Source organism: Theobroma cacao, unplaced genomic scaffold (assembly GCF_053813885.1).
Source record: "Theobroma cacao isolate CCN51 unplaced genomic scaffold, ASM5381388v1 tig013, whole genome shotgun sequence".
Taxonomy (NCBI): domain Eukaryota; kingdom Viridiplantae; phylum Streptophyta; class Magnoliopsida; order Malvales; family Malvaceae; genus Theobroma; species Theobroma cacao.
In genome coordinates, this window is record NW_028291724.1 from 159,003 (window position 1) to 181,484 (window position 22,482).

At 35.5% G+C, this 22,482-nt stretch overlaps 3 protein-coding genes across 13 annotated transcripts; 1 reads left to right on the top strand and 2 right to left on the bottom strand.

The window, feature by feature from the left end:
• The first annotated feature begins 1,572 nt into the window (after positions 1-1,572).
• LOC148760192 (protein NLP9-like) lies at positions 1,573-10,000 on the top strand. Of its 2 annotated transcripts, none has more exons than XM_088802814.1 (7): positions 1,573-1,836; positions 2,300-2,366; positions 2,551-3,727; positions 5,161-5,205; positions 5,380-6,135; positions 6,838-6,961; positions 8,404-10,000. In XM_088802814.1, exons 3-7 carry the CDS (start codon positions 2,780-2,782, stop codon positions 9,543-9,545), a joined length of 3,015 nt encoding a protein of 1,004 aa, XP_088658940.1. In that variant the 5' UTR covers positions 1,573-1,836; positions 2,300-2,366; positions 2,551-2,779; the 3' UTR covers positions 9,546-10,000. The 2 variants fall into 2 exon arrangements, with proteins under 2 accessions (XP_088658940.1, XP_017975335.1); XM_018119846.2 differs by having other exon boundaries at positions 1,573-1,772.
• Positions 10,001-11,218: 1,218 nt separating this feature from the next.
• Positions 11,219-15,341, bottom strand: LOC18602416 (uncharacterized). Of its 3 annotated transcripts, none has more exons than XM_007033784.3 (6): positions 15,152-15,341; positions 14,712-14,777; positions 14,552-14,585; positions 12,796-14,431; positions 11,871-11,955; positions 11,219-11,703 (listed from the first exon to the last, which is right to left on the bottom strand). In XM_007033784.3, the coding sequence occupies exons 1-6, from the start codon at positions 15,232-15,234 to the stop codon at positions 11,679-11,681; spliced, it is 1,929 nt and encodes a 642-aa protein (XP_007033846.2). In that variant the 5' UTR covers positions 15,235-15,341; the 3' UTR covers positions 11,219-11,678. The 3 variants fall into 3 exon arrangements, with proteins under 3 accessions (XP_007033846.2, XP_007033844.2, XP_088658941.1); XM_007033782.3 differs by having other exon boundaries at positions 14,706-14,777; XM_088802815.1 differs by having other exon boundaries at positions 14,698-14,777; positions 15,152-15,212.
• A 1,007-nt stretch (positions 15,342-16,348) lies between these two features.
• Positions 16,349-22,283, bottom strand: LOC18602415 (putative GPI-anchored protein At1g61900). Of its 8 annotated transcripts, none has more exons than XM_088802830.1 (9): positions 21,889-22,281; positions 20,605-20,684; positions 20,118-20,163; positions 18,548-19,402; positions 17,774-18,019; positions 17,635-17,661; positions 17,232-17,372; positions 17,042-17,089; positions 16,349-16,566 (listed from the first exon to the last, which is right to left on the bottom strand). In XM_088802830.1, the coding sequence occupies exons 3-9, from the start codon at positions 20,149-20,151 to the stop codon at positions 16,493-16,495; spliced, it is 1,425 nt and encodes a 474-aa protein (XP_088658956.1). In that variant the 5' UTR covers positions 20,152-20,163; positions 20,605-20,684; positions 21,889-22,281; the 3' UTR covers positions 16,349-16,492. The 8 variants fall into 8 exon arrangements, 7 of the variants coding, with proteins under 7 accessions (XP_088658956.1, XP_088658954.1, XP_088658953.1 ...); XM_088802828.1 differs by having other exon boundaries at positions 20,118-20,166; XM_088802827.1 differs by having other exon boundaries at positions 20,118-20,249.
• Between the last annotated feature and the right edge of the window lie 199 nt (positions 22,284-22,482).

Consider the following 22,482-nt stretch of genomic DNA (forward strand, 5'->3'; position numbering starts at 1 on the left):
TGAGAGAGAAAGATGACCGAGCTCAAACAGCTGAGTATTTATTTATTTCTATTTTCTCTCTAGCGGGAGGGAGATATCGGGACCTTAACTTGAAACGATGTTTTTAAGGGTATTTTGGTCTACTCATGCTTATTTTTGGCTAGAAACAGATAACTTTATATGGATGGTTATTTCTGAAATCACTTTATCACGAGATCCTTTTCTCACAATTTCCTCATACATATATCCTCCATTAAGATGAAATCTTCTTGCAAGGTTATTTCTAAGTCTCTTTCCTTGATGTGTTAGATATTAGATAACATTTCAGTTTCTAAATTTAGACCAATAGTGGGGAGAAAAGCTAAGTTTAGGAACCAAAATTTCTCTGCCGTACGTACGTTAACATGGTAGTAACCCCTTATTTGTTGTAATGTACAAGGACTATATCATCACCAAGAACACAAATTAAGGTACAAGCATCTTTAATACATGTGCCTATTGCCTTGTAACTTGTAAGTTTTTCAACTATTGGTGAAGAAAAAACACCATAAAAGGCTTCATAAAGGGTGACGTTATATTTTGAAAACATACTTTGTCGATAAACACCATGCACTAATTTTTTTTTTGGGTTATTGTGAGATGTCTCTGTCAATAGACACCAAAATGTTCCATTCATTATTCTTTGTTTCAATCACTATTTTCCCAAAAATATTTTTCTATTTCGTTTATTAATTATTCCATTCATTATTATGAAATACCTTAAAATAGTAAGGTGAATATTTAATTCGAAATAAAAACATATTTTTAATTAGATTTTTTAATTCGTGCAGTTGCATTTTTTTAAAATAAATCTAAAATAGAAAAAATTATAGTAATTAACTTTTCATGGAGATTACATAATTTTAAACCAATTTTAAAAATAAATGGCAACATAAACTTGTTACATGTTTATGTATTTCAAAATTATGGACTTCATTGCATAACGTTATATTTCATAAATAATGAAAAATAATTAATACGCATATTTTATATTTTTAAAATAATTAATAATTTCTTGAAGTTTTTCATTTTTTAAATTTGTAGATAATTTTTAGATTGAATTATGATTCAGTCTCACCCGGTTAACATATTTTATTAATAAATATTATATTTTTATTAATTATATTTAAAATATTAAAATATCAATAAAAAGTAATAATTAAACGAGTGAGTTGGATTAAACTTAGACTTAATTTTCAGAAAAAGACTCAATAATTCTACTCGAATCGGTAATGAAAATCTTTTATTTTGTTGTAAATCAGAATATTTGAGATTTTTTTATTTGAGAATTCAAATAATAAATTCAAACCTTAATTTTTTTTTATTTTGAGATTTGTTTTCTCTTAACTTATTGGACGGTTTACTCTATATAATGGAGTGAGGTGAGAGTCTCAAGGGGCGGGCAGCGAAAAGCAGTCAAAGATATTATTATAGAGAAAAAGAAATTGACAAAATGCAAATAAAACAAGAGAAATATCATTGTCTTTATGTACCAAACAAAGGCTAATTTTGACATTTAAGAAATTATCCAACACTTAGCCATTTTTTTTAATTGCTCATGGTCCTGGATCTAAAAATACCCACACCAAAACAAGGAGAAACAAATCCTTTTTCTTTTTCTGTCTTTATATTCATTTGTTCTTCTCCAACAGCAACCTTTTACAGACATTAGATATATTCTAAAACAATAATAACAGGTTCTCATCGTTAACTGCTCCAAAAAAAAAAAAAACCCAAACAAACTTCCATTTTTAGTAAGTTCCCAAAAGGAGAACCAAATTTCTCCTTCATAACTAAAAAAATCCGTTATACCAGTTGGTAGGCTTTCCTTCTATAGTAACTTTCTGTCCCTAGATTTCTGGGTTTTTTTTTTTTTACAGAATTTCAAGGAGCTTCAGAATTTATAGGGTTTTTTTTTTTTTTTCGTTTTGATTTTCTTTTATTTGAAGTCTTGGGAATTTCATTTCTTGTTCATTTCATTTGACTCGAATTTCATTTGAATTTTATAAAAGGAAAAAGAATTGCCAATTTTGGCAATTTCTTAAATTACTTTGCTACATGTATATTTAGTAAAGTATTTTTCTTTTGATTGGGAATAGTGTACTGGGTCTTGAATTTGATATTTGGTTCATTTCACCTGAATTTTCATTTCATCTTTTTGATATGTACTTCTTTTTTGGGTTTTTTATTTAGAATTTTGATTTATTTGTGTATGAGTGGATGAATCTGAGGTGGGTTTTGTGAGTTAATGTTGATTGAGAGCAGTGGACTTCTCTTGCAGTGATTTGCGGCTGCTTTGGAGACTGTGAAATTGTGGTTGTCATCCTTTTTTTTTTTTTCTCTCTGAGGTCAGTTCTTCTTGAGCTTTCTATTACTATTTTTAGGAACTATAATTGTTAAATTAGCTTAGGCTGTGAGATATATGTGTGGTGATTGGTTAATGAAAATTTGTTTCTCTTTTGGTTATGTAATATTATATTATATATGTATAGCATAGAAGTGAAGTTTGATTTTGCTTTGTGGATTGTGCAGGGTTAAGGCGGTTTGGCATAGGGTAATCTGGTTTTTGGCAAAATTGAGTTTGGTGTTTGAAGAGGTCCAAAGATAGATGAATTTGTTGGGGAAATTCCTGGGTTTTGGGAAGCAGATGGGAGAAGATGTTAGGGATGGAAGTGTCAGGCTGAGTGGAAGTTTTTTCATAGAACTCTAGCATTTTCTGATTTTAGTTGGAAGTGACGTTGCTTAGTTTTTTGTGAAAAAAATGGAGTACTCCCTTTCATCTAAAGAAAAGGGGATTGGTTATTGGGTTCCTCCAAGAGGACCTATGGAGGGTGGGGAACAGTTGGGTGGCAGTACCAAAAATTCAATTTCTGAGGATCCTTTCAACTTCTCAGAGCTGATGAACTTCGATTCTTATGCTGGGTGGTGTAACAGCCCTGCAGCTACAGATCAGATGTTTGCCTCCTTCGGTTTGTCCTCCTATCCATCCTTTCCTTATGCCTCTCTTGATTCATTAAATATTACAGAACAAAGTTCTGGTACCTTTGTTGAAGGTGGTGATGCGTTAAGTGGCATGGGTGGTTCTTATAATTGTGTAGATAGAATGGTGTGCCAGCAAACAGATGCGCAGTTTGGTAATCCATTGGATTCCACAGATACCGATGAACAGGGTGTTAGACGAAATAATGGTGGTAATAGACAAAATAATACTTCAGATGTGGCAAACTCGTTGATTTCTAGGCCAATTGGACAATCACTTGATGAGAAGATGCTTAGAGCACTGTCCTTGTTTAAGGAGTCATCTGGAGGAGGCATCTTGGCACAAGTATGGGTTCCAGTTAAGCATGGAGATCAGTATATGTTGACCACTTCTGATCAGCCCTATTTGCTAGACCAGATACTTTCTGGTTATCGTGAAGTGTCAAGGACGTATATCTTCTCTGCAGAACTGAAACTGGGTTCCTTCCCTGGGCTTCCTGGTCGTGTTTTTATCTCTAGAGTTCCTGAGTGGACTTCTAATGTAACCCATTACAGTGAGGATGAGTACTTGCGGTTTTCACATGCTGTCAATCATAAAGTCCGTGGTTCTATTGCCTTACCAGTGTTTGAACCTCTTGAGATGTCTTGCTGTGCTGTGCTGGAACTTGTCACTGTGAAAGAGAAGCCCAATTTTGATGCAGAAATGGAAAATGTCTGCCTTGCACTCCAGGTTAGGATATATTATTTCTGTTTATGTATTTGTAAAGTTTGTGTTTTTGGGTCTGAATGTCCGTTTCCTGTTCTCTGTAAGTCTCCAAACAAATCAATATCACTGACATATCTACCTTTTTAGCTCATTGAGAATTAAACTCCTTTATAAGGGTTGACGTGTAGAAGAGTAACAAGGAGGTCAAAACTTACTGACAAATGATTTTCTAGAGTCTTTTATTCTATTTGATCCGTTGCTAAGTGATATTTTCTGTGTTCACATATTATTTCGAAGACATCTTTAACCGCTGAAAAAGAATGCATTTTCTGCTGGAAACTATTGGATTGTTTGTGGGAAGTTCATATCATTTTCTGATGTACTATCATGTTTGTAAATGGCAACTCTGGATCTTTTGGTCCATAAAAGTTGTAGTTAACGACAGAAAACTTCTTCTGTTATCTTGCATGAGATGGATTTAGTGTTACTTATACTAAAAGTTGGGTACCTGTTAATTGGAACTTAGCTATTTTAAGATTTGAGAACAACTTGTTGGAATTCAACAGTTGGATTTTTTGCAACTCTAATAAAAGCTTATAATAATAAGGCTGTGCCTTGGAGTTGTGGTAGAATTGGAATTCAAAACTTCATATATGGTAGTGTGCATGTACATGGATTGGGACTGAGATAAGCCCTCCTTATAGTTAATACTTCTAAATATTAATAATCCCTAATATTTTAACACTTTTTGAAAAATCAAGTTCCACGTGTAGCTTATAACAGATACTATCTAGTGTGCTTGAGGGCACTGGTTAAGCTACTATTAAGTAGTAAAATTTTTGCATCACTGTGCTGAAAGTTATCAAATTGAATGCAAATTCACTACATTCAATTTTAGAATGTTTCCTAAAGTGATAAATCTTAACTTGTGCCTAAAGAAAAACCATTAGTGATCTGTAACTTTTGAAAATTTTGTTTACAGCATGAATTACTAGAATGTCAAAAGGTAAATAGAAGTAACTTCTAAGAATGTAATAACAGTAGCCACAAGGTCAGTCGGCCACACAAATTACAATATAGTTTACATTTAGCTAACATGAAGAATTAGGTAATTGTGACAGGCAATACAATTTTTTACTTTTTAAAATTGCGATACCACGAAATTTCACACTGAAATTAAAGTGAAAAATTTGGACTAACAATTTTAAAAATATAAAATAAATTTATAGCTAACATCCGAGATTCGAAAGCAAATTTTAAGCCTTTAGCTAGGTGTTGGGGCAATAAATTTGATTTAACGAGTATTGTAAATTCATTTTTAGAAAAAACAAACATAAACTATAAAAGCAGCTAATATGCTTGTAAAGTAAATCATGTATGAATTATAAGGTTCTCAACTGTATATTCAAAATGTTATGGCTGGTATCATTAAATGTATTGATCCCTTTTTTCTGCAGGCTGTGAATTTAAGGACCACTGCTCCTCCTCGACTTCTTCCCCAGGTACATTAAAACTTTGTATGCATTTCATTGTAGCTGTTATAGAACAAGGGTTTTTATATTGAATTAAATATAATAAAAAGCAGAACTGGTGTTCTTTATCTTGGTCAATTGAATAAATATTGCTGTGGAACTGTGCCTTTTCTCTGAGGCCTCTCCTTTCATTTTTTTCCCCAGTGCCTCTCAAGGAATCAGAGAGCTGCTTTAGCTGAAATAACTGATGTTTTACGTGCTGTATGTCATGCGCATAGATTGCCTTTGGCTCTAACATGGATTCCTTGTAATTACGCTGAAGAAGCTGTGGATGAAATTATCAAAGTACGTGTTAGAGAGGGTAATAAGGGTTGGGATGGGAAGTGCATCTTATGCATTGAAGATACAGCCTGTTATGTTAATGACACAGAGATGCAAGATTTTGTGCATGCATGTGCAGCACATTATCTTGAAGAAGGACAAGGTATAGCTGGAAAAGCACTTCAGTCCAATCATCCATTCTTCTCTTCTGATGTGAAGACATATGACATAAGTGATTATCCACTTGTCCATCATGCACGTAAATTTAACCTGAATGCTGCAGTTGCAATCAGGCTGAGGAGCACCTACACTGGTGATGATGATTATATACTAGAGTTTTTTCTTCCTATCAACATGAAAGGGAGTTCAGAACAGCAACTCCTGCTGAACAACCTTTCAGGTACCATGCAGCGAATCTGTAGGAGTTTGAGAACAGTTTCAGATGCAGAAATTGTTGAAGGGTCAAAAGTTGAGTTTCAGAGGGGAACAGTCCCAAACTTCCCCCCAATGTCTATGTCTAGGAGGAGCTCGGAAACAGCATTATCTGCTGGTAGTGACATGAACTCTAATGATAGAATTCCCTTGAATGTTTCTAATTCAAGAAGCGATGGAAAGGAAGCAGATGGTCCTCCGGAACAGGTACTTTGTTGAACATTCTTTCTCTTTTAATGGATCACTTGACTCGTGAAACACATGGAAGGCATCCTTCAGTGATTTATATATGAACTACAAAAGTCTGGAAATGAGATTTGAGTGGTGCATTGAGACCAGGGAATTTCATGCTTTGAGATCCATATTTCTGATATCTGTTAGGTTAAATAAGAAATATTTTTTTCCTGATAACAAGATACTTCTGTTTACTAGGAGTAAGGAGGGGGTATCTCTCTGATATTGAAGCATCCTCCTAATGTAGATGCTGGATTCTTTTATTATCCACCCCTAATGTGTGGGCCCCCATGAGCTTGCCTTGTTCATTGTGTAATCAAAATTACACGCTTAGCTTGAGTTTAGCAACACCTTATACTCTTCTTTGAGGAATCAAAATTAGGTGGGGATTCCTGTGTTAATATTAATAACTATTATTAATAGTGTGAATCTGAGGAAGACATATTAGTTGGACAAAATGAGCTGCATACTTGAACTGTTTATTGTGAGATCTATTATCTGAGATTCTATATACCTATTGGAAGAAGAAATAGATAAATTAATAAATATGAATGTGTGTGTGTGTGTCTGTGTGTATGTACACATAGCTTATTTAATTTATTCCTATAGTGCTGATTTTTGAATGTCTTAGTGGCTGGTCTGGACAAGCTTATGTGGTTAAGTATGTATTTATAGGCAATGAGTGGACCCCGAAGGCAGATGGAGAAGAAGAGAAGTACAGCAGAAAAAAATGTGAGCTTGAGTGTTCTTCAGCAGTATTTCTCTGGAAGTTTGAAGGATGCTGCAAAAAGCATTGGTGGTAAGCCTTGATGTTACATGTGTATATGCATCACAAGTTATTATGTTGTTGTCTCTGTTCAGGTTTCTGTAATATGTTTTTGTGTTTGTTGTTAACTTTTACTGTATCAGATTGTGCTTATCTAAATTTTGCAGAAAGACTTTTCAAAAAGAATCATTCCAGTATTTTTATAGAATCATAAATTAAGTTAAAGGATAGATAAGGGAGAGAATGTGATGGATTCCCACATCAGATTGATAAGGGAGGGGTCATAGGCTTTTAAACATGGGTATTGCTCATCCTACCAGGTTAGCTTTTTGGAGAGAGGGTAATGGCCCCGTGACAAAGTGGTATGAAAACCAATTCAGACTCGACTGCAATGTCATGTCAAGCACTCCAAAATCAGATGGGTAAGGAAGGGGTTCTAAGCTTATATACATGGGTGTTGTGCATCCCATTAGGTTAGTGTTTTGAGGAGAGGGTGATTATCTTGTGACAAAGATCAAGGTGACCCGACCTGCGACGAGGGTGTCATGGATTCAGGTGGGAGAGAATGTGAAGGAATCCCAAATTGGATAGGTAAGGGAGGGGTTTTGAGCTTATACATATGGGTGCTGCACATCTCATCAGGTTAGTGTTTTGAGGAAAGGGTAATGGTCCCTTGACAAAGATGCAAGGTGACTCAACCTGTGACGAGGGCGTTGCGGATTCAGGTGGGAGAGATTGTGACTGAATCCCGCAGTGGATAGGTAAGGGAGGGGTCTTGGTTTTATAAGCATTGGAGCTGTAAATCCCATCAGGTTAGCTTTTTGGGGAGAGGGTAATGCTCTCGTGACACTCTGGTATTAGAGTCAACCCGTACTCGACTCTGATGTCATGCAAGCACTCCAATGGGTGGAGTAGGTAGGGTGACCCAACTCACGACAAGGGTGTCACGAATTTGAGTTCTGTATGAAGCTATTTCCTTAAATGATTCATGTCATATGGTTCAGTAATATTCTTTTAAAAAAAATTAAAAATTAATTTTCAAAGTTGGCTACTTCCTACTTCTTAAAATAGATAAAATGAATAATTATGGGGAACAATTCCGTCTTGATTGGGTGAAATAATTCTTATTAAGTTTTTAACAACCTTGAGCAACCCCAGATTCTTTAGATACTGTATAAAATTAGTATTTGACAATAAAAATTGTATGGAGTGGAGAATTCTTCAAATCAAATTATGACTGTAATGTATTTTGACTCAATCCAAGGAAATAATGCAGAATTCTTACTTAATTATTACAAACTTATGCTCTAGAATTTTTTTATGGTCAAGGCTGTATACTCTGGAAAATAGTTCTTAACTCTGGTAATGAAGAACATACAAAAGCGTAGGAATATTATTTTCAAGCACTAGAGTGAAACTGGTTCTTACCATAGACTTTGATCTGTGATTGATGTTTGAATTCCTGCTCCCTGTAGTTTGCCCCACTACGCTGAAAAGGATATGCAGACAGCATGGGATCTCAAGATGGCCCTCTCGGAAGATTAATAAGGTGAATAGATCATTAAGAAAAATACAAACTGTTCTTGACTCTGTGCAAGGGGTGGAAGGAGGATTGAAGTTTGATCCAGCCACAGGAGGATTTGTTGCAGCAGGCACCATCATCCAAGAATTTGATTCTCAGAAAACACTAATATTCTCTGAAAATAACCTTCCCGTCAGAACACCTGAACCTGTCAATCAAGAGAAACCATCAGCGCCTCTAGCATCTTGCCCTGATGGGGAGAATTCAGTGGTTAAGTTGGAGGAAGATGAGTGTTCCTTTGGTGGAAACAACAGAGGGGCTGCAATGAGTGTGGTCATTCCAAGTACCTGTCAAGAATTAAAGAAATCTAGTATCCCTTCGATTGATTGTAGTGAGGACTCTAAGTCAGTTGCTCTGGATGCAGGATCTTTCCAGGCAGCTAGCATTGGCCCTGCACCTTGGACTTGTCTAGAAAATGTAACTATGGGTTCTTATTTACCAGAAGGATGTGACAAATGGGGTCTGAACAAGGGGAATCTGAAATTAGAGGATTCTGACTGCCATTTTGTGTCTCGAAGCTCAAGCTCCTTGGCTGGTGCTGATGAGATGGATGCCGGAATGGAGGGTGATGATGGGATTGTTGAACATAACCACCAACCTACTTCTTCAAGCATGACAGACTCTTCAAATGGCTCTGGTTCAATGTTGCATGGAAGTTCGTCAAGCTCTCAGAGCTTTGAGGAGGCAAAGAATTCAAAAGTGAAGACAATTTGTGTTGATAGCAGCTCAAAAATTACTGTAAAAGCTACTTACAAAGAGGATACTGTTCGCTTTAAATTTGAGCCATCTGCTGGGTGCTTCCAACTGTATGAAGAAGTTGCAACAAGGTTCAAAATTCAAAATGGGACATTCCAGCTCAAGTATTTAGATGATGAAGAGGAATGGGTGATGTTGGTTAGTGACTCAGATTTACAGGAGTGTCTGGAAATTTTGGAGTGTGTTGGAACACGTAACGTGAAATTTCAAGTTCGAGATGTACCTTGTGCCACTGGCAGTTCTGGCAGTAGCAATTGCTTTTTGGGTGGAGGCTCATAGCAGATATGCTGATGCTCGGCAGGCAAATCTCTGGCCTTCATAGTGCTTTTTCTTGAACTCTATCTGGGTTCTGTTCTTATAAGGGAGATGTAATTCTTTGAAAGAAGAAAAATGAGAAATGAAAGGAAATGACCATCTACATTCATGCGTTAGTCCATTTGCTTTCCACTATGGTCCAACCAAAATAAATGGCCGCTCAGCTCTACAAGTGCTGTTTCTAGATGTTGCATGGTCGTTACTGCTTGAGTTCAAGGAATAAGGGGCAAAGGGAGTAGAAGATCTGAGCATAGATTATAGTTAATTAGTCATGATACATGTTTTTGTATAGGTTTGTATATGTTAGGGGTGGAGCAATAGAAATAGGGCGTAGTTGTAGTTGTAGCATAGAGCATTATCCAATTCCATGTACAGCAACTTATATATCATATCAATCCTACACAATGGAAGTTCCATGACTTGAAGCTGTTGATTTACTGGTTTTCTCTGTTTGAAAGGGATCCCATGGTAAAGGTTGTTTTGCACTAATGCCTCCATGATCAGTGTGGTTCTGCTCGTTGGTTAGATCAAGCCTAGTTGACCCGGTGAAATGCTTCAGCTTCATCAAGCTTAATTTTGTGTGCTTGAACTTGACTTGAAATCATAATTGAGCGACTTGATTATGTTCCATTAGGTTGTGTTGTTCAACTTGTGTGAAAGTTGACCCTAATGAATTGAGAAAATGTTTTTTGAAAGAACAGACTGAAGATAATTATACCGTGTACCATCACCATGATACTGTTTTAGTTCATTGCAAGTGCAAGTTTTATTTTCATCCGGCCATTTCACATGAACTGGTTTTTTCTTTCCCCCTCTTATGCAGGTGCAAGGTATGGTGAACGTTTTTGGGCGGACATCATTTCTCATTGACCAGAACACACGTGCCTTCCACATGTTCATCAAGTAAATTCTATTTTTACTGAAATATAGCATTGATAATTTTTCTCTTTAACATCATGCAGCAGATTTTTTCTTGCTGAAAAGAAACTAAAATAGAACTTTGCTTGTGTTATGAATGCTTTTCTAGCAATCAAGTGAAGCAGCGCCTCAGGTGTGACGGGGTCTCTTTACTAGCCCGTTTCACTGCTACACTCGAATGCTTGTCTAAGCAGCTATAACCCCTTTTTAAGGGGACAGATGTCAGCACCACCACACATAATTATGTTTGCATAATGATTAATGCACAACTTTTTGTCGTGTCGTAACTCTGTCATAGATGCTCCAGGGGATAAAAAACATCTGATAGAATGTTTTATGAGAAGCTTTGCATTTCAATTGTGCATTATTCATCACTTTCTCTGCATTGAAATTGCAGCTCAGATGCCATTTCATGGGAACCTGTTTTAGTCTAGTGGCACCTCCCTTGTTCTCTGCAAAATGTCACTGTTTCATACAGTTCACTTCTTCTTGCAGCTTTTTGATGGCTCTGGTTTATCGTATGGAGAGCTAGCAAGATTTGCATAGGTCTATAGTTCACTGAGCTGTTGTTTTGAGTGAAAAGCTTCAAGGATTTCGTTTCTTTCGATTAACTGTACTTGAAGGGTTGGAGTGTGTTTGTTTGCAATGTAACTATAAACGTTAAAATTGAAGTTCACATAAAAATCTGTGCAAATGTGAGTATGCCAACTTTTTCAAGCTGTAGACAAACTAAATGAATTGCTATTATTACTGATAGTATAAGTACAAAAGAATGAATATTTCACATGGAAACATTTAATTCATGCTCAAGGAAAAAGGCTTGAATACCCCTTCCCCATGTCAAAGAATAAAAAATGAAACTTTCCTGAAACGGATGAGATACAATATGGCTCTCCACTTTACCAGTTTTCAATCAAATTATGGGCGGGGTTTGGATGGTTACCTGGATCTGAAGCAACAAGATCAAGCCAGCAATCAATTTATTGTACAATGAGAACCAGTGAGGCCATGTAATCTTTTTTATTCTACTCTCCTGGGAGGTCAAGCCACATCTCAAATAATTGAAGATTGAAGAGAAATTTGAATAGGTCAGATTTAATCAATAAGCACAGATGCATTACAAAATCTGTGCCCTTAAAATCATCCAGCAAAATCAAAGGGTGCCTAATTTGTGCCCAATCACTCCTTCAATTTTTCCCTGTCACTGCAGCAACAAAGGAAAGTTTACTTCTCATAATCAATGATTTAGTTGATAAAATATGGGCTAACAGTTAACACATTTTAAATTCCAGGAGTCCAATAATATAAGAACTCAAATACCACAAGAAAGCAAGATATAATCCACCACTTTCGAGGTGGATAAGAAAATACCTCTTTGGAACAGAAGGCATTAGCTCCTTGAGTATTTGAATGAAAGAACCTCCCACATCTTCCTCAGGCAATTTCTGCTTCTTTCCTGCAATAATACATAAAAATGAACTAATTATTAACCATGAATTGCAAAAGCTAACAAGTCTGCACAGAGAAGAATTGGACATTAAAACCTTCAATTCTATTAGCATCTCAAGGGATGGGTGTGGGGGGATCGAAGAGAGAAAAGATTGTTCAACAATCATTTACACCAAAGTAAAGCAATGCAAGCACACATTCTGTAATGATGTTGAGTCTCAAAGGCCTCATATATGCCAAAATACTGATTATCAAGTCCAAATTTACATTTGTTTGAGCTTTATTCGAGTTTTCTCATCAGAATTTATGTATTGGGTAGTGCAAGAATTTTTAGTCTTTTCTTTGATAAGCCTATTTTGAATAGTCTAGGACTTAGTTGAGGTCAAATTTGATAAGACTTCTATCTTGAACTGCCAGTTTGTTTTTGTTCCCTAAAGCTATTTGGGCATATTCAAACCTGCAAATGGCCATTCACATTCCTCCCTGAACACAGAATTAATTGTCACTTCACTATCATCTGAGCAGCAGTTAAACAGTCCATAGAACTTTAATTTTCCTCATCCACTCATCATCTCATACCCTAACTGATTGGGGACCTGGTTGCACAAATAATTTCCCACCCTTTAGCACTAAAATTTTCCTACATATTAGCCTCAAAAGTATTCCTATTTCACTATCTTTCATATCAATGTCTATTAAGACATTGATGTCAATGTAGTTTCATTAACTGCTCAACATGATTGTGACACGATTTTCAGATAATTTTGGTCCAATAGGTTAGGTGCATGGTTTATAAAGCTCAATTGAGAGGAGAGAAGGGGAAGGAAGAATAAAAGTAGTTTAATACCTTGGGTATGTTCTTGAACTGAAGAGTCACGTCTAAGATACAAGCTATCGCTCCAATCTAACTCCATGTCCTGCTCCTTAGTGAACTTTTCCAATAACTGGCCAATTAGATTGTAGGCAACCAAACTTGTCACGTCACATGCTTCTTGGATGTTAAGGTACTGATTTCTACACATCCTTGATTTGTTGTGCACAAACATTGCATTCCCCAACTGAAGGTTGGAAGAGAAAATTGATGCATTTTCTGGACCCACTCCACTGTTCAGTTTAACTTCATCTCTCTCAATTGAATAGTCATTTAACTCTCCACTTGGTAAACTGAATGGTGAAAAACAATTTCCATCACTAAATGCATGCAATTTGCTTACGCTCTTTACTTCGTTTATATCTTCACTACCTGTCTCATAATTTGATATGATTTCTGGATCCACTTTCACATTCAGTTTACCCTCATCTCTCTCAATTGAATTGACAGAACATGACATAAAACTCTCAGAGTCTTCATTTTCCATTTGCCCATCATCCTCTATGCAACTACCATCATCACTATCTTCTAATTCTTCTCCATATGCATCAGCAAATTCCTCATCCAACTCATGATCAGGAAGCAAGTCCCAAACAATTTGTTTCAACTGAGCACTCACACTTAGTATACATTCTATTTCTTCCTCAAATTCCTCCTTTAGGAAGCATCCATGTGGCATAGATCGAGAATCCTTATTAATAACAGCAAGAGTTTCTAATAAAGACTTGGGAATTGTATCCATATCACTGCACTCGAAGAGAAACTCTGTTAACATATTTGTAATTGCTCCTCGTAAAGAACGGTTTGATATATCAACCTTTGGATCCAACAAAAGCTTTAAGGTTTTCAGCTTGGGGAATCTAACCTTTGTCTTGAGAATCCAAATAGCCTTGATAATATCATTCTGCAAGCTTATTATTTCTGGTGAGAATTGGTGAAAGCATGTTGTTGGGGTATTTAGACAGCCCGTAGATAGTTTCATTGATAAGTCTGCTACTGCCAATGCTTTAGCTAATGGCTCTCGCAGTTCACCTCCTTTTTCAAGATCCCTAAGCATCCTTTTACCCGTTTTACTCACTTTCTCAATTAAACGTTTGCGTTTTTTTCCCCCTTCACAAGCCTGTAACTGGGGCAATCTTTTGAGACATCTAAGCTTCCTGTCCATTGCAATCAAGGTTTGTAAAGGGAAATCCCCTAATCCATCCAGCACATGGATCGCAGCATCATGATGAATTTGAAATGTTGCAGTCACTGATTTCATAGAATTGTCCCGAAAATTTTGATGATCATCCAGAACTCTATATAGCTTCATAATCATATCCTTTCTCTTATGATCATGATTTTCACTGCTCAAACATCTCGGCAAAGATTCTCTAATAACTTGCTTCATTTTGCACCGAGTTTTCTCAAAATTTCCTGAGCCTCCTGTAAGTATCATGGCAATAAGGTAAAGCCCATTATTAGTCAAAGCATTGAGGAATGAGAGAAGGAATCCCATTATTTTGGGTGCATCAAATGATTGGACACTATGTTGAATAACATGACTTCCTCTTCCGAAATTACGTGCTCCAAAAGCTTCTTCAACATGAGTTTTAATAGTCTCACAGAAAATCTGGAAAACATAGTAGTAAGAACAATTTTATGAGAAAAACATAAATATCTACAGGACTAAATTATTGAAAGTACAAGAACATGATATCCACCAGCACTGCACAATGTTGCATTGACTTACATCATCGTCCCTCAGAAGAGATTCAGGCAAAGTCCTGGAAGACAGAATCAACCCCGAAAGCATTAAAATTAACCTTTACAGCAAAGAAAACAACAGGAACAACAACAATGCATACAAATATTTTGTTGTTGGAGTAGAAAGCTCACCCACTTACTTGTACCTAAAAAACTTGGGTTCCTTGCATTGCTTCCTCTTGGACCTTGAAGTCGAGAGTCCCATCAACCACCTGCACAGAACCTCGATAAGTAATCCTACCCCGAGTCCCGATACAAACATAAATCACCGTAACAATGCACCAAGCGTTTTAACAACAGCAACTAATACATTCCTCAGTTTCCACAATCTCACTTAAATCAACATTCAAGACCGCAAAACAACAAAAACAACAACAACAATATGCACTGAAAAAAAAAACGATCTTTAACTTGTTTCAGCAAAAATTAAAAACCAAAAACACCATGGAGTAGATTATATATAAAAAAAGTACTAGCTAAATTTCAGGATTGTGAACATTCATGGGAAAAGCATGCTTTTTTAGAAGAAATCAAACATAATAAACATAATTGGCGAGAAATTAAAAAGGAAAAAAAAAGGCGGAACCTTCTTTTGAGATTAACCAGCTTCTCTTGATGCTTAATTTGCGATAAAATCTCGATGCAATCTGTTCGATGAAATTTTGCCATTCTTACTGCTATTGAGAATAAGAAAATCCCACAGAGAGAGAGATTTAGGGTTTAGTTGAAATGGGGTTTAAAAAGGCATGTAGGAGAGCTCTGATATTTGGCTTCGGCTCGGCTTAAGAAGCTTGGAGTTGATTTTATGGGTCAGGTTCACATTTAAGGAATATTCAAAATAAAATATTCAACCAAGCCCCGTTGCGGCGAAAATTAAAAAAAAAAATTATAAGAAAATAAATTACTTATCTTTTATATTAAAATTTTAAATATTATTTGCACACAAAAAATATTATTCTTCAAAGATATTTTGAAATATTTGTTTTTATAATATTAGTGAAATTACAATACTCGAATTAGTAAAATTGAAGATAAGTAACTGAAATTTTTATTGAATTTTTAAGCGAAAATTATAATGATATGTTTTGAAACTATAAAGATTTAAATCTAATTAATAATTTTCACTAAATTTGGAATTAATTTAGAAAATATAATACCACAAAAGAAATCAAGATTTACTATTGGTTTTATTAGTAGCAAATTGTTTTGTATTATGAAAATTATAGTAATCGTGAAATAATAAAATGATGGATGGCTCATGCATATTTGATGAGCTTGTATTTGGTCACCAAATACAGTAGTCAGATAAAAAGCAACAGCAAGCAGCTACTAATATGTATTCTCAAATAATAGTTAGACATATCTTATGGGATACTGTAATTAAATATCCAAAAAATTGGTAATAAAATATTAATTAATGTCTTCAAAAATGATTAACATGGTCGTAATTAATTTAAATAAGAAAATGCAAAATTTTATTCTTTTTATATATTCTAAATAATATTATAATTGCTTATCTGTATTAAGACTTAACCTTCACCGGCCTTCTCAAAAGTCAAAAGTTTCCGCATTCCTCTCTTGATCTTAAGCTTGAGAAACTACATATTTTCCTGCAATGCTTTTAAGGCTTATGAAACCATTTTGTTTTCCTTGTGGTCCGTGCAACTTTTTTCCACCACATGGTTAGAAATCAGAAAAGCAACTTTCTTTCTCCCAAGAATTCCACGACATTTGAGAGAGACAGACAGAGGGAGAGCAGTGGGAGGGAGATGGAAAAGTCTGATTCTAAAAGGAAAAAGGAAAGAAAATAGATACTATACACCAACAAGGCTTACTCAAAATATACATTGTAAATTCCCCACACAACAGTCAATCACCAAAAGCCCCTACACTGCCAAACCGGCTCAACCCGCAACTACAACTCTCTTCAGTACAAAAATGTACTGAAAACAAAAAATGAAAAAATGGGTACCCAGATTTCCAACATGCATCCATGGCAGCCTGCATCATGAAATTAAAACAATAAAATGAGAACAAGCTACAGCTTGAATATTACAAATTACTTAAATTAACCCATCTTAGCCACATACCAGAGTGAAAGGGTGATATATGTCTAAATTGTGACATCATAATTCTTGATTCTACGTCCTAAAAGATCCTTCTACCATGTCCAACACCAAGAGCCCAGTGATGTCAAATAGAATACCCAACAGTTATTTCTTGTGGTAATGTATTGTTTTATTTTTCAAAATTTCGGCAAAGGATGCTAGCTTCATTTTCTACCATCTTATTTTATGGTTATTAACTCTTGGCAAGGTATGACTAGAATTTCTACAAACTATGGTGTCATTTACTACAGATCCTTTATCTTCTATCATGTACTACATATACTTTATTGAACAGCCTCTCGTTTGCTAAATGCTTCATTGTAGTTAACCAAAATAGGAAGGCAATACAAACAATAAATGTTACACACCAGGATTTTTCAGTGTCTCTGATGTTGGTAGGGCAGGCAATGACATCTCTGCAATAGCAGGCGGCAGCCATTAGGACATTAAGATGAAGCCACAAGGCAAATATGCTCCTTATTGAATCCCTACTTTAACTGTGTTGATCCCTTCTAAATAAAGCAAAATTACAAAAGTCATTCTTTCTCAAACAATTACCTGGAGCACAAAGAGACAAGGATGACATTGAAGATGATGAAGGCCATGGCGCTGCAATGTTGTCAGTCAAGTCACATGTAAAGCTATAGCCCGTTGAGTTGTCAAATACCACATCTGCTGGCAAGCTTCGTAGCAGGCATCCTAGATTTGTAGAAAATACCAAAATTTTCAATCTATATGGTGCATATCTTAAACTTTAGTGCATAATCATCTATCTAATTTGATGCATACATCAAACCAGGAAGAAAGCATGACGAGGATGCTAGATTAAAAATCTTCTAGCATATAGAAAGATGCCCACTGACGACTTGTATGTGTCACATACACACACACACCATTTCTATTGTTAACTAATGCACGTGCAAATGTGGGGGAAAGAACAAGATCAGGAAACAATACAAACCTTGTTGTCCATATGCTGTTGTGGCAACCGCACATGAGAATACAAGAGACAAAAAGACAAGAAGAAAACCTCAGTATCAGATTAAATAGCAGAGAATGGGCAAAGAATTAGAAGAACTACATCAAACAGAATAGTATACCTTGGATACTAAAATCTTTTAAGTCAACGTCACAAAGCTCATAAACATTTGTCATAACTCCACCTTTTCTTAACATTGACCCAAACATTGTTGCACAAATTATGGCTTGCTTGTTTGTAATTAACATTTGCTTCTGTATCCCCGCAATGTAAGTATTTAATGAGCTACAGCAGGAAGGACTGGGAGCAGCTACATTACGGCATGCCTTAATTACTTCCAAGGGCTGGTTAAATTCCAAAGGGCAAACTGCACATGCAAAAATTTTTACCCCATTGTAGACAAAATATCAAAATACTCACAAATGATTCAAAACAAATGCTACAATATCTTGTCATACAACTGGCAGATAACTACGAAAACTGAGAGAGGGAATTAAAAAGGAAAAGATATAACTAATAAAACTCAAAGTGAAGGACATTTAAAGACCAAGCATTACTTGACCTTATCTTGTTAGGTAAGTTAGAAAAGCTTGATTTACTTATTTAGAATTTAGTCATGCATTGTCCTAGATAGCCTGGTCTAATTTTGGAAACTGATAGATTATGTCAAAAGTAAAGGGAATTTAAACATTAATCTGCTATCCATACAGACTACGAATTGCCTCCACTTTCAATTTTTCATCAGATGACAGTTCCATGCAATATGAGATCATCTTCAACTACAAACTTCCTGAGGTAAAATAGATACTCAAGCAAGTTCATAAGTAAGAACAACCAGAACTGTGGATTAAGTAAATATTGAACAACAATCATGTAAGATATATAGAAACTGTACCCTTGTTGACTTTGCAGGCAGATAGTATACGGAATGCAGTATTTGCGGCATCTGGAGGGAGTTTCCTTGAAAGATATGAATATACCACCCCTTTACAATCATTGATGGCATCTATATGAGTAGTCTCCCCAATTACATTTTTATTCTCATTTAGCATCATTTGTGTTCCACTAATCTTTAGAGCAGCTTCCATAATTGCAGGTTGGCAAACTGGCCTGCAGCACTCTTTTAGAGGATCAACAGTGCTGCAAGCCTCCAATAACTTGCTTGTATTCACCATTTTCTCAAAGGTATTAACATCCTTCACTGGACAAGACCCACCTGTCAGATTTGATGATTTTACAGTACAAACTGTAGGTATGGTACTATTAGCCCCTCTGCTAGCTAGGATACTAATGATATCTGAAAAACAATCATTAGCAACAGCATTTCGCAAGACCAACATATCAGAGTTGATACTGTAGTAACCCTGGAAGATGTGGAGTAAACTACCAAGCTGTGGACAACATATCACATTTCCTACAAGTGCTGCCAAAGGTAGAGAACAATCAGATGCTGTTTTTCCCATGATATTCGACAACGCAGAAAAATTTACAGGGCACCTTCCAGTTAAATTTGGTTCATATGTTCTGGGAAAAGTTGGGTACATAGGTGGTAATGATTCACCAGGATAAGGATAACGTGGAATAACAGCAGGGGATATTTCTATAGGTTCAAATAATCCAGTAGACGGTGGATTAGCTAGCTCAGATGTGGAAGAAACATGACTAGGGTCAAGCAGTGTCTGCAATGTGACTACATCTTGGAAGCTGGATAACCAGAGAATGAATAGTATTAACTGTTGGCACAGGGAACCTGCAACCAGAGGCAAAGTCAGATTTCTGTCATAACATTCAAAAGATAAATAAATGGAGAAGGAGCACTAAATTGTCTTGTCATTTTTATGCTGCATAAGGTCTAGAATAAAGGTCACTAAGTTCAAAGCTAAAGCACCATGTAAATTCTCTGCTCGAAAGGCAAACACAAAGAAATAAGGTATATAGGCCAAACCAGAACCTCTAACCAAAGATAATGAGGGTCAGGTCATTAATTGAAAAATTACTGATATATAAATGTTAAAGCTTGATAAATGTAACATCTATTTATGGGTTAAAAGTTCCTTCATCACTTAGTTCTTCATTATGACTCCTCTAAGAATTTCATATGAGTGTTATCTTCAAACTAAAAAATATGTACACCACACCAAGCAAGTTTAGAAATGTACAGACCAACTTCACAACTAGGGGGAACTTGCCCAATAAATTAAGCTCAGCTAAAAGTTAAACAAAAATAGACTATAGACTGAATTCCAAATTATTTGTTGAGATATTAACTCTCAATCATAATACAAAGTCTGCACCAAATTAAAACCAGTTCTCATAAAGAAAAGGTCACTCCTAAAAGTGACAAAAAGCCAACCCGACACCTTTATACCAGCAAGTTTTTGCACCCCCTTCACTTTTTTAACTGCAGAATGCACTGTCTAAAGCTATAGATAAGTAGATCCAATTAGTAAATTCAAACAACTTGCCTTTAAGACGGCTAACAGTCTGAAAACAGTCCATAGCTCTTCTAGCCTTCTGGCACCATTGAATCATGCAATAGAAAAACCTATTGTAGTTAATTACACACCCTAACAACGTTTTCAGCAATGCAGTAAAACCTGTATCATCTTCAAGTGTTAGAGCAAGTGCGAAAAAGAAAATTTCATGCCCAGGAAGAAATAATGTAAAGATAAATGTAACTATTTATCCATGTATACATAAATTAGCACAACATGCTTCAACATGTTCAAAGAGAATAGCAATAAAATGAAGCATACTAAAACAATAATGAAAAATTTCAAATACCAATAGCTTCTTTTTCAAAAATGCTACTGCATGACACATTACTCTCAGACTAGATACCAGTTTCAGGTCTAAATTTTTTATCATATCGTACAGTCATAGACATTTCTGCTTTAGACATTGTCTGGAAGCATTTACAAAGGAGCAATAGTGAGTAAAAACAGCTAATACCTCTCATCCTTCCTTAAGCTACCTAGGTATCAGCATACTGGCTTAATAACCATCATTCTACCACCTTACTTCAATTCTTTCTGCACCATGCAAAAAAAAAAAAAAAATTTGGGGTTTAGCAAGCTTCAAGACTAAACTACAATCTAACCCATGTAAGAAATCTTCCCTCTAAACTCTGTAATTAGAACAAGCGAGTTTCAAGTACAACACTTTCCAACAACACTTATACTAAGCCCCTTGACCACACAAGTTTTTCTCTGTCACTTACTATCAAACTCAAAGACCGTTTTCAGTTCTTCAAAGCATTTTACATAAAAAAAAAATCAGAAATGACCTTTTTTATTCATCTTCATTGCAAAAAGAAGTACGGTCAGACAAGCTCTTAAGGATGTTTCTCAACTTCAGATAGAAAAATACAATTTTGGAAACCTTACTTTCTATGCAATTGTCATTTTTTTTTTAATTCCCATAGAAAATAAAGAACCACCTCAACTAACCTCAAAAAACTAGTAAATTATGTGAAGTTCTTTACTTCTTTACTTTTCTGATGACAAACAACAGATTAGACATGTTTTAACAGAAACTATAGCCCAACTCAATCAATCAACTAAGTAAACTAAATTTAGCAACACCAGAAACAATATTCCTTTCCTTGCATAGCATCAGCTAAAATAAAGAGTTAAGAATCTAAAGAAAATGGAAACAATATTTCAACCAAAGTAGTGATCATCTAAAGTTCAATTTACTTTCTCTCCCCTTTTTTTACAGCATTTTATTAAGGAAAGTTACATCTAAGGAAAAAAGAAATCCATTTTCCCTTTTCTCCTGATGATTTCCTAGATTAGAAAACAAAATAGTAAGCAATATCTTAAGCATATAACAACAAAACTAAACCAGATAATCAAATCAAACTAAAAAAGGCAGCAAATTTCCCTTAAAAAGAAGCACTAAATCAAGAATCAAACTCTCAAATTTCTCAAATCTTTCTCAGCCGCACAAAGAAATTACACATATCTCAAAAAAAATTAAAAAAATCTGACTGAACCAAACCAAACCCACCAGATTATGCTTCTAAAAAAGGAAGGCAAAAAAAAAATTCTAAGCTCCAACTTCTAGTTTACTCTTCTCTTAACAAACAAAGAAGAGTTAGCTCAAACCCCCAAAAAACCAAAGAAGCAAAAAAAAAAAAAAGTTCGGAACCCCAAATTTCCTTCCTTTTTCCAGCATTTTCTCCGTTACCAAACACTCAAACACACCACAACAAAAAAGAAGAAAAAAAGTTACCTGAAGATGCGGAACGCATATAACATTTCCGGTGAAAATTGAGGGGAAAAAAAATCAAATCATAAGAAGGGTCGGATCGGTGGGTAAAAATGGACCGAATATTATATAATTTTTTTTTATATTTTGTGGGAAACCCTAATAATTATAGTACTTAATAAAAACGGGGGAGCTTTTGTTTGTTAGCTTTTCCTTTTTTATTTTAGTTATATTTTTGGGGTAGGGGAGGGGAGTTTCTTTGTATGCGAGTGAGTGAGAGAGTGTGTGACGGTAAATGGGGGGGGCCGCTGCTTGCTGCTGTGGTGCTGCTGCTGCTGCCTGAAGATAAAGCTTGACACCAAACAGCAAAGCTAACTTTACTCTCCTCTTTTTCTCGTCGGTTTCCTTTCTTTACCCGACTTACCCCTTTTTGGCTCTTTTAGGTAACCTCCCCATTCGCTAAAACGCTGCGTTTTCTTCATCCGTAATGAAAATATACTTAATTTAGTAATAATAAAATACTAGTTCATCTTCTTTGGATACCTTTTGGTTTGGATGTTCAAAGTTACTGTTTTTGGCTTTTGCCATGTTACCCTCCGTCAACCATCGCCCCTTGTT